Genomic DNA, 12,471 nt, shown 5'->3' on the forward strand with positions numbered 1-12,471 from the left:
ACTGTTTTAAATTGGGGGAAAAAATACTTTCACTGCTCCTCCTTTTGATTCGGCACCTTGTTAGTGAACACCTCCGTGAATACGCTGCTATTGCTACTTCTCAGTCCCTCATCTTAAAACCCAGCATGATTAAATTCACATCATATTAGTAATGCAAATCCTACTACTACTACACACGCACTGTTGAATAGAAAGCAATACACACACACACGCACACACACACACACGCACGCACACACACACGCACACACTGAGTAGGATCCCATCCATACACACGTGCTGAAACGGAATAGATCAGGAAAAGGGAGAGAGAGAGAGAGAGAGAGAGGGTGAGGAGAAGAGAGAGAGTGTATATTTCTTCCGTGGGAAAGAATTTGATCCACATCAGCCTGCCTTGATCGGCTGGAGCCTCGACCATAACTCCTGTGGATGGATTTACACCTCCTCCACCTCGCACACCTCTGGATTTAATTCATAGCACGGGGACATTTTAAATCTGGAGCCAATCAATAGAGACCATCAAGAAGCAGAGGAGAAGAGTCGCGAGGCAGGGGAGGGGGAGTGTCACACCTCCTCCTCCTCCTCGAACATCTTTCCGTGCGTGGAGTAGGAGCTGCAAAAGTGCACCAACCCGAGAGGAAGAAGGGATGAGGGGTACAGAGGTAGGGGTGAGCTACAAACCGGAGCCACCTCCAAAAAAAGGCGCTCATTCATTCATCTCAGCCTGACCGAGGACAGCATGCCAAGCGCGTTCACACTCCAGCGGCTCAGCTCGGTCCAAAACATCCCACAACCCTCCTTCTTTCTTTCGCACATGTGAGCACATAGTTGTCATCCGTACTCTCCAAGTGCACACTTGCGAGTGTGTAGCGGGGGAAAGGAGGGGGGCGTGAGGAGCGAGCCCATCCTCACCTGCGCAGACTTTTGACGCACTCCGGGACGCCACCGCAGGGAGGCGACGCGAGACGGCCGTGCATGGGCCCCAAGCCCCGCGAGTCCCCCGGGATGGCGTGCGGCGCCTGTTACTACCTGGTGATCAGCTCCACGCATCTCAGCAACGGACACTTTCGGCGCGTTAAGGGGGTCTTCAGGGGGCCGCTGTGCACCACAGCAGCGTGTGAGTCACCGGTAGGTACCCTCTCCCGCCACTTTAAAGTGCATGCACCTCATACAGTTGTGCATGGAGCTTTTTGTTTCTAAAGTAGCAGAAAACTTTCATAGCCACAGGCAACTCCATTAAATGGCATAGTTGATGACTGAGCTGTACTGTTTTTTTTTATTGTTTTCTTCTTATTATTATTATTATTGTAATGGGGAATAGGAATAGGAATGCCACAATTTGGTATTCAAGCAGCAAGTCATTGTCCCTCCATGCTAATTCTCCCTCCCAAGGCTATGGGAATAAACAAATGGAATTGCATTAGAGTGCTTTCGGGAAGAGATTACCTGCCCTGTTGTAAATAGCACTAATTACCTGAGGTGTGTTACTAATAGGACGTGTGTTACTTCATGTGTGCGTGTGTTCCATTAAGTGTGTGTGCACCGGGGCAGCCTACTAGAATAACACCATGACCTTTTCCTAGTGCCAGCGCCACTACCACCACAATGGCATTTAGTGTCAAACAGGCTGTGTGTGTGTGTGTGTCTCTGTGTGTGTGCATCTCGCTGGATTCGTTACCATTCTTTAGTTTGGCCCAGGCTCACTAGGTGATAGCACAAAGCAAGCAGGGAGACTGGCAGAGACGCTGCAAAAAGTTGTGTTGACAACACCTGGAAACTTTCGAATCTTGGCTATTATGACAACAACAACACATGCAGACATGCACAAACAAATGCCATTGCTGTGCTGTGGAAACAGCACACAAAATTGCAGTGATGTCATAAAAAGCTTGAAGACTATCTGTTCCGGACAGAAATTGATTTTATCTTTTGCACTGTCAAACTATGGCCACGCACCACACAACCTTTATTGACTGTACATGACATTATTTAAGTACCTTTGTAACAAAATGGTTGAAAATTGGGCACTCATTTGAGGACGAGTGTTCGGGTGGGTGGTGATTCTCTTCACAAAAATAATAAATGTGGCTCACATAGCAGTGTACATCCCATTCAAGTTTTTTTTATATTTTTTTTATTTTATTTTACATGTGTATAATACTATTCACCCAGAGTCACCGGTGAGCACCGCGGAGCTTTGGCCATTTATGCCCTTCGGCGGCCACAGTAGCGCTCGTTTTCCTGCTTCCTCCACTTGCGAACCATGAATTCGTTGATCTTGAATTCTCTCGCGGCTGCTCGATTCCCATGTTCCGCCCACTGAATTTCAAAGGGGGGAAAATTGTCCTAGCGGCACGGCATATGGTCATTATGCCGGCTCAGAGGCTGCTTCTCTGCAGCCCGTGAGAGCCAGTGCAATGTGGGTCGCTTGGAATTCTCCTCTCCCCGCTTAGGAGCCGTGAGAGAAGGCACGCATTTGATTGACAGCTGAAAGATTCGGAGAGGCGGGGTTTTCAGCGCATTCAGCAACATAGCCACAGCGTCTGCAAGCTGAAAGAATGTTGTCTCACTTCTTGATCATTTTGAAGCCTGATTTCACATACTTTGCAATGTTTTTATTCATTCATCCATTAATTTTCCGGCTTGGTAACAAGACTTTTTTTTGTGATGTGTCAAATATACAAGACATTTTTTTTGGTCTGTGTGGCTCTGCTTTAAAAATATTGAAAAATCAATGCACACTTCTTGTGAATGTTGTTTCAATAGTGATATAATATAATGTATTTTTAATAAGATATCTGAAAACATCTGCTTTGTCTTTTGGGAACATTTGGAACATTTGTGCCTATTGTATGACATGTTACGACCATACCAGTCGGCCCAACTGAATCATATCATGCGTTTTCTGCAGTCAATTTGAAATAATGTCCTCTTTTTGTATAAAGCGATGGAAATTAAAACATGTTCTTTTATCCGAATCATCAAAAAAATTCCAGAAACTACAGCTATATCAATTATTAAAATAATCGTTAGTTGCAGCCCTAGTATTTTTATTTCCTAATTATACCAACATATATTAAGTAGTAGTTGATTGAAACGATACAATTTCATGCTTTCTCTAAATAATTAAATGAATGTGGCTCACAATGGATATTAGTATGTTGTTCGACAACCGTTCCAGTTTCTCAGATTTCCTCTTTAGAAAACTAATTGCTCACAACTGAACTCGACCGTACTCCAGCAACAGTCTGACTGCAACAACTAATACATGGACGTAGTGTATTATAGACATGTAAGGGGACTGCTGACAGTTTTTGTGTATGAAATGCAAGTAAATTCTTGTTAGGAAAGGCTTCATAAGCTACGTTGGTGGGGTAAGGAGCCCATTTGCTCAGTGTCCCTTGGGTTAGGGTTAGGAACCAAACACTAACCCACCCCTAAAGCCTAACCCTTGCAAAACGTTGTCAGCAATAAGTAACAATATAATGATATCCAATGCAAGAACTGCATCAAAAATTCTGCATTAAAATAAATCAATAAATAAATAAAGGTCAGTTTTGATTGGTACTGTCAGGGGTGTTGATTTTGCAAAATGTTCATTAATGAGGAGGTAGTTTATACTGATACTGCATCTAATAGTTTTGACTCTCATATCAGCAAAATATTAGACAGCTCTCATTACAACTCATTTGGTCTTGAATGCAGGCAGGCATTATTTCATGTTAACTTTATTCCGCTTGGAAAAAAGAAACATCTTTCTTGACAAACTTACATGTGTCGAAATGTCACGCCTCAAATATTGAAGCATGACACGCTGTATTAACTTTGCGTTTCATCTGTCTGCCTTCACCTCTCCGCTCGCTCTTTTGACGTCTCATCAGTCTGTTGCTGCGCTCCCTCGTCTCTTCCGCCGCGCTCTTCTGTTCTGCACATGGAAACAATCACACGACAGCCAATCGGATGTTGACTATACGTCAAGGCACACAATGTGTTTTCAGCTGTTTATTTTTCAGTTTGGAACATGGAACCAGTATGTAACTATGGACTGCTTCTCCCAGGCTTTTTTTTTTTTTTTGTAAGATATCTGACCGAAAACAAGTAATACACTCTAATTTAGTGAGTTAGTTAGCAGATGCGAAAAGCTTTTTCAAATCCCTCAGAAATATCAAGTTACCTCGACTGCCTCACAGTTCTAAGGTTGTGGATTCGAATCTTGCAGCCGGCCTTCCTGGGTGGAGTTTGCATGTACGGTTATCACTATCGAATCGTTTTAGAATCGATTATCCTATAGATATTTCGTTGAGTAATTTCCCCCCCCCCGGCAAAATAAATATTTTTGAACCACCAACACAGTATTTTCACGAGCATAAGGCGCACCGTATTAAAAGATGGAGTCTCAGTTACGGGGTCTATTTCTGTATTCAACACACACATAAGGCGCATCGTATTATTGGGCGCAGGCATGGTAAAACATACAAATGCACGCTAAAACAATGTTTTTATAAAGGCAGCGGGAGCAAAACTGAATTTGGTTGTACTTTATTGAAGTATTTAACAATGTACTCACGTTATTTTCTGATCAATCCTCATCCACAAATCCATGAAAGTCCTCATCTTCTGTATCCGAAATGAACAGCTGGGCAAGTTCTCAATCAAACACTCCAGGTTCGAGTCAGTCTCGTTGCCGTGCGATAGCTCGAACAAGCATCCACAATCCATTCACAAATTGTGGCGTAACTCGCCCGGCGCTGCCTCCTAGACTTAGTAAAGCTGTGTTGGCCATCTGGCATCCATGGCTCCCACGCCGCTCCCTTCACTTTGAACGCCCTGTTTACACGGATGTCCCACGGTTCGTCAATCCTCCCGGAATGATGGCAAGCCCCGAGTTATTGCACTCAGTCGAATGGTGACTTGAGACGCTTCTCCCAGCTGTTCTATGCTCATTAATCCATTGCTCGAGTTGGTCTTCCAACTCGGGCCACCTCGCCTTGTTCCGGGTTTTGTTTTCCTTTTTTTCCCGCAGAAACTCAGCTTCGTCTTCTTGACTTGGCGAAGCTTGTTTTCCTGCTTCCTCCAACTTGCGAACCATGGATTTGTTGATTTTAAATTCTCTCGCGGCTGCTCGATTCGCATGTTGCTCCGCTGATAGCTTGCAGTTTTAACTGTGCTTCGTATGCGTGTCTCTTCGTAGGTGACATTTTCAGGTGTTCTTAGCCAAACCGATGTTGTTTTGCACAATGCACAGCCTGGAAATGCTCCCAGTCAGTCAAGCGAAAAAAAAACAATAACAAAAAAAATAATGAACAGCTGGGCAAGTTCTCCATCAAACACGGCAGGTTCCCTCTCGTCATTGTCGGAGGCAGTCTCGTTGCCGTGCGGCTCCTCAGAAATGATGCCGGCTTTTACGAAAGCTTGAACAACAGTGCAAGCAGGCACGTTAGCCCACGCATCCACAATCCATTCACAAATTGTGGCGTAACTCGCCCAGCACTGCCTGCTAATCTTAGCAAAACTGTGTTCGCCGTCTGTCATCCGTGGCTCCCACACAGCTCGCAACTTCACTTTGAACGCCCTGTTTACACTGATGTACAGCGGTTGGAGTTCCTTCGTCAAGCCTCCTGGAATGATGGCAAGCTCCGAGTTATTGCACTCAGTCGAATGGTGCCTGAAGAGACCCTTCTGCCGGCTGTTCTTCGCTAATTAATCCATTGCTCGAGTTGGTCTTCCAACTCGGGCCACCTCGCCTTGTTTCCTCGGAAACTCAGCTTCGTCTTCTTGACTTGGCGAAGCCCGTTTTCCTGCTTCCTCCACTTGCGAACCATGGATTCGTTCATCTTCTATTCTCTCGCGGCTGCTCGATTCGCATGTTTCTGTGCGTAACTGATAGCTTGCAGTTTAAACTGTGCTCCGTAAGCGTGTCTCTTCGTAGGTGCCATTTTCGGGGGTCCTGAGCCAAACTGATGTTTTGCACAATGCACATACCGGCGCTATATACCTACTGGGGGCTTGCTTTTAGCGTCCTCCTTCATGCGCACCCTTCCCCCTTTAACGTCCGCATGCTGTCCTCAGTCACGTCCGCCTTTCCTCTATTTAAGTCAGTCAAGATGGAGCGCTCATCAAAGTCACACAACAACATTTACAGATTTTGGAACTCGGTGCACACATAAGGCATTATAAGGCGCCCCGTCCATTTTGGAGAAAATTAAGACTTTTAAGTGCGTTTTATGGTCGTGAAAATACGGTACATTTTATTCTCATTTATGAAGGGTTCTGTCCTGAAACTGCATATGTTGAGTGTATAGTAAACTCACAATTAGCATTAGCGAGCTGGACATTGCCATTTAGGCTACATAACATTATGCCGCCTGCTTGTGAGCCGTATTGTATTAAAAGTACGTGAACATACCTCAATCTCTCCTTGACTGGACAGCCCACTCCCGAGCACTGGTGACAACACCACGCTTTTCCTCTTTTTGTTCTCTTTTTCCCCAACACAATACAATACGTTGGCGTGATCCATTGTTGTTATCATCACCATGGTAACGGTTGTATCCGGTGGCGTTGACCGGTGACACGTTTTCTGGTTCCGCCTCTCCAGTGTTTGATTTGACAAGATAAAAGCCCAATGGCCGTAAAAGATGGGATATGGTGCTATCGGCATAAATGTCGTGCAGAGTTGCCACTGTCTGCCTGAGATACGGCAAGATTTTATGGCAGTAGTCTGACATAGTGCAATTGTGAAAGACCAAATTTGTCTTTTAGTCTGTTCCTAATAGTTTCGAATAGTGTCTTAAAAATCACTTATAGACGCTTCTCTGTCATTTTTGGCATTGTTTTTCATTGGACCAATAGTGCATCAGTCTGCAACAAATGTCCCTGCAGTAAACATGGACAGTGGCCAAATGGTTCCAGGCAGCACAAATTGGTTCCAGGTAGCGCAAATATGCTTTCAATAATATTTTTTATTGCCTTGAGGCAGAAATTTTTGCATCAACCAATTTTTGCAATTGACTTAGCCGAGTTAGCCGGTTTCTCTTCACAGCCCTATTTGCATGTTCTCCAAGGGCTTCTGCGGAATTTCTCCGGGTACTTTGGCTTCTTCTCATATTCTGAAAACATACACGTTAGGTTCAGTGGAAGTCCAGTATTCAGCTCAGATAAGTGGGCTGAGGAAAAAAAAATCATTTGTTTTGTTCCTTCATGGGCGTTCTAATCCAGTGAGGAATGACAATGCTCCAGCACAATTTTTGAATGTGAGGAGGAATAATAATTAAAAAAAAAAAAAAACATATTTGTTGCATAACAGCATTAGTCTGAATGCTTATTAGTATTTACAGAAAATGGGCCGAACACTTGAAATGGAAAAAAAAAGTGTGACTGCTAAACAGTGTGCTCGAGTGTGGCATTTTGTTTTCTTTTACTTTCTCATGGGAATGGGTTGTACCTGTAATGTGACATGGTGCTAGAATTCAAAATAATTTTTGTTGTGCTCTTGTGTGAAATGTGCATCAATTGAATCCATAAAACATGGTCAATATCACAACATGCTTCCCTCTGGCTCTTTGGAAGAAAATTTGCTGACAAGGACTCAAAGTTTAAAGTTTTGGCTTTAAACAGAAGTTGACCTTTTTCTTTTTAAGCATCAAACCATTTGATGTTCTCTGTAATATTTAACTTTCAGTAGTTTGCAGGCATCTAAATACGCCATGTAGTTTGTTTAGTCAGTTAAATCTTTAATGATACTGCCGCAATGTGGCTTTTTCAGATTAATGTTAGAACCAAAGGAGTGGATGAGAATATTTATGTATGTAATGTGGATTGTGCCACCTCTGATTTGTAATTGAAGAACAAAGCAGTGCAATACTTTCTTGGCATGAGGATGCTTTACTTAATTTAGCAGGAAGCACAAACAGGATGGATGATTATCACGGACTAATGAGGCATCAAACAACTATTTATTAATTCGTGAGGTGGAAGAGGTCTTCACTCCCTTTGGAATTCTGTCCGAGCTACGTCTTGGGAGAGATTAGGCTGTGTCCACGTTGATAAAGATGAATCTACATGTGCAAATCTTAGCAAAGTTAGATAAAAGTTGACTAAGCGGGTGTCAAGAAGGTCAAACAAATATACACGCTTCCATATTTATCTGCATCCGTGTGGACACCGCCCAATTTATGTGCCTGTCAGAAGGATAAACAGTGTTGTGGTCAAGTGGTTCAAATAGAATCTCTTGTGTTAGCTGAAATTTTGGGCCTTGGAGAGACATTTTTAGAGAGGGTGAGTGGGAATTGTCCTTCACACAGAAGAGAGAAAAAAGTGTGATGAAACACCTCTTATTCAATTAATTAATCAAACAGGACTAGATCCCTTAGTTCACATTAAATCTTAATTCTTAGCCTGAGATTTTTGACAATTGCATGCTTCTTATTTGTTCTGGAAAACCTGTTCGTATTCCAGCATGACTATTCTCTAGTGCATATAACAAGGTCTGATGAGTTTGGTGTGGAAAAACCCCACAATACACTTTTGGGATGCACGAGAACAGTGTTTCCCATCCTTTATTGAGCTAAGGCACATCCAGTATTTTACACTAGAAAAATCTCAAGGCACACCACCACCAAAGATTTTGCAAAACGTATTTACAGAGTATTGAAATAATGATGACTTTATCTCAATTTACTCCGAAATCTCCTTACTTAGTGTACGTGTTCTGTATGAATGGCAGCAGGTAGATACACTGGATAATTGTACATTCTGCATTTATTGGAAGAGTATTCAAGTATTCTGCCTGTCACAATACAGTATGTCGTGGCTTTGAATATGAATATATATTGTTGGAATAATTTTGGGAGCAATTTAGTGAAACTGGATAATAACGCAGTGGTTAGGAAATGACTGCACTAGAACAGAGGTTCTGAGCCATGCTCTCTCACAGCACCAATTTTAGCAATGTCTGACCTCACTAATGCTCAAACACACTCCTGCTGTCGGTCCAAAAGGCCAACTGACTATCAACCCCTTTTCTATAGTGCTTCATTCTTCATTAGGGTCGCAGGTGAACAAGAGTTTATACTAGCACTGACCAGGCTAATTTCTAATATTTGTTTACATGAAATTGTTTACATTTATTCCACAAAGTCTATTCTCTTTATTTTGTAGCTTTTCTTTTGGCGGGACTGATTCAAACACATGTATCTGGATGGTAGATTTGTTTTCGTCCAATCAGATTTCAGTTTCTATGTACGGCATTGTCAATGTAATTTGCCCAGGGCCTTCAGAATCACTAATGCTTGCTGGCCCAGGTAACTTCAACTATATTAGCAATGGGACTAACCAATCTGAACCAATCAGATTTCAAATTCTCTTCAGCGCACCGGCACGCTGGCCCACATTCCAAAAAAGCTAGGACAGGTGGCAAAAAAAGACTGAGAAAGTTGAGGAATCCTCATCAAACACCTGTTTGTAACATACCACAGGTGAACAGGCTAATTGGGAACAGGTGGGTGCCATGATTGGGTAGAAAAGGAGCTTCCCTGAATTGCTCAGTCATTCACAAGCAAAGATGGGGCGAGGTTCACCTCTTTGTGAACAAGTGCGTGAGAAAATAGTCGAACAGTTTAAGGACAATGTTCCTCAACGTACAATTGCAAGGAATTTAGGGATTTTATCATCTACAGTCCATAATATCATCAAAAGGTTCAGAGAATCTGGAGAAATCACTGCATGTAAGCGGCAAGGGCGAAAACCAACATTGAATGCCTGTGACCGTCGACATCAGTGTGTAAAGGATATCATCACATGGGCTCAGGAACACTTCAGAAAAACAATGTCAGTAAATACAGTTCGGCGCTACATCCGTAAGTGCAACTTGAAACTCTACTATGCAAAGCAAAAGCCATTTATCAACAAGACCCAGAAACACCGCCGGCTTCTCTAGGCCCGAGCTCATCTAAGATGGACTGATGCAAAGTGGAAAAGTTTTCTGTGGTCGGACGAGTCCACATTTTAAATTGTTTTTGGAAACTGTGGCTGTCATGTCCTCCGGGCCAAAGAAGAAAAGAACCATCCGGACTGTTATGGACGCAAAGTTCAAAAGCCAGCATCTGTGATTCTATGGGGCTGTGTTAGTGCAAATGGCCTGGGTAACTTGCACATCTGTGAAGGCACCATTAATGCTGAAAGGTACATACAGGTTTTGGAGAAACATATGCTGCCATCCAAGCAGTGTTTTTTTTCATGGACGTCCTTACAAGACAATGCCAAACCACATTCTGCACGTGTTACAACAGCGTGGCTTAGTAGTAAAAGAGTGCGGGTACTAGACTTGCCTGCCTGCAGTCCAGACCTGTCCCCCATTGAAAACGTGTGGCGCATTATGAAGCATAAAATACGACAGCGTTTAACAGCTGAAGCTGTACATCAAGCAAGAATGGGAAAGAATTCCACCTTCAAAGCTTCAACAATTAGTGTCCTCAGTTCCCAAACGTTTATTGAATGTTGTTCAAAGAAAAAGGTGATGTGTAACAGTGGTAAACATGACCCTGTCCCAGCTTTTTTGGAACGTGTTGCAGCCATAACATTCTAAGTTAATGATGATTTGCTAAAAACAAAGTTTATCAGTTTGAACATTAAATATCTTGTCTTTGTAGTGTATTCAATTCAATATAGGTTGTACATGATTTGCAAATCATTGTATTCTGTTTTTATTTTTGTTTAACACAACGTCCCAACGTCATTGGAATTGGGGTTGTACATTTAATAATCAGCATTTCGGGTGAGTATGATGTATTTTATTCAAATTGTGTTTTGTCATGTTATTAAATATACTGATTCTGAATTCTTGCATTTTCGAATAGTATTGATGGTTTCTATAATTGCTACATGATCGCAATGGGGTTTTTTGGTGGATTAAGTCTGATAAACCACCCCAGGTGCAGCTCGCCACAGGTAATAATAAACCAAATATACTTTGCTGGAGAATTGTTATCAGCACAAATGCAACCACTGTACACTAGCACTGTGTTTTGTCATTGTTGTTTTGACCTTTCCCTGAGACCCGTTTTTTGTTTTGATGTTCCAAGAATAGCGTTTGTCATAAAAAAAAATCGCCTCCAAAAGACAACATTTTAAATCAGTTTTCCGTTTAAAAAGGTCTTATACAAACAGAACCTTGGATGAGGGTAACATTCCACAGCTGGGTTTTGTCAGAACGTTCTTGTTTGCTCATTGAGGAATCGTTCAGAAAGGTGAGTGTGTGTAGATGAGCCCTCGTCTTCCTCAACAACTGCTACCACGCGTGCGTTGTCTCCCGGCAGGGCGCCTCGGTATGTCTACATTAGACATTACAGCGCATCAGTAATTAGCCACTGTGACAGGCCCTTCGGACATGCTTCAACTGTAGTCCTCCTAATTGCATTTGTGAGTAACAGTCACCGGTCTTTAAAATCTCATTGGCCCCTCTAATGCTTTTTATTGAGGACAGGAGGTGAGACAAAGGAAACAAGAGGACAGAGGCGCAATGAATGAATGAAGTTGTGCATATGTGCCTTTTGGAGATGCTCCCTCAGTAAAATATGATATAGCCTTGTCTCTGCATACTAAGATGAACATCCACTTTGATGTATATTTAACTGTCGTTACAGAAAACAGATGAATCAGTGCCTGGTGTCAGAATGAGTGCCAATAATCCAGCATGCGTGTGTGCGTGCCTGTGTGCATTTGCACCCATGCGATTCCAAGGGGGAGTTGAACAGCATTTATGTAAACGCAATGGCGTTTTAAACATTTGCCCCCAACAATGATCTTGAAACAACAATTTAGCTGTGCAAACAAATAAAGCTGAGCACGTTGGAAAGAGCATGCGACTTGGAAGAGACGGAAATGAGCCAATTGGTTCAATACTTTGCTCAAGACTAAAAGCATACATCTTTCTCATATTGCAATGCGACAAACAAGCACAAATCAAAGAGGATTATTGAAGTTTGGTGTTTGAAGCCTTGAAAAAAAAAATTACTAATCTTGTCATTGCACAGGAAAGCCCAGGTATTGATTGATTGTTTGTTTGTAAACAGGATTAGGCAAAAAGTAGGGAAATTATTTTCATGAAACTGAAACTAAGCCGGTCACATTCTATCTATTTTGTCAGCGAGGTGGAGGTGCTTTCGGGGGGGGCACAGGTGTGGCCAAGACCACCGCCCCCTCCCCCCCACCCCCCTCCTGGCTATCAGACTTCATGGCTATCAATATGTTTTTTTGGCGGTAGGTCATACTGATTTGAAACGGCATTTAAAAATATCATATATGTGAGTGTTCCACATGTGTTTTCAAACAAAATTTTTGCTGTTCTCCTCTTGTATAAAAGTGGGTCGTGACTTTACAACAATAGGCGGGTCATAGTTAAGAACCACTCAAGTAAAATAATAAAAATAGTCCTCCAAATAATTACCTGAGTAAGAGTACGTACTCAGTGAA

General features: G+C 42.5%; 1 protein-coding gene across 1 annotated transcript in view; it reads left to right on the forward strand.

Annotated features, from left to right (window-relative positions):
• The first annotated feature begins 962 nt into the window (after positions 1-962).
• Positions 963-12,471, forward strand: part of LOC133402151 (G patch domain-containing protein 8) — a 48,609-nt gene continuing 37,100 nt past the window's right edge. The window contains exon 1 of the mRNA XM_061675759.1: positions 963-1,128. Coding sequence (XP_061531743.1) covers positions 976-1,128 — 153 coding nt within the window. The 5' untranslated portion in view covers positions 963-975. The remainder of the gene's footprint in view (positions 1,129-12,471) is intronic.

This window comes from Phycodurus eques, chromosome 4, assembly GCF_024500275.1.
Source record: "Phycodurus eques isolate BA_2022a chromosome 4, UOR_Pequ_1.1, whole genome shotgun sequence".
NCBI classification, from domain to species: Eukaryota; Metazoa; Chordata; class Actinopteri; order Syngnathiformes; family Syngnathidae; genus Phycodurus; species Phycodurus eques.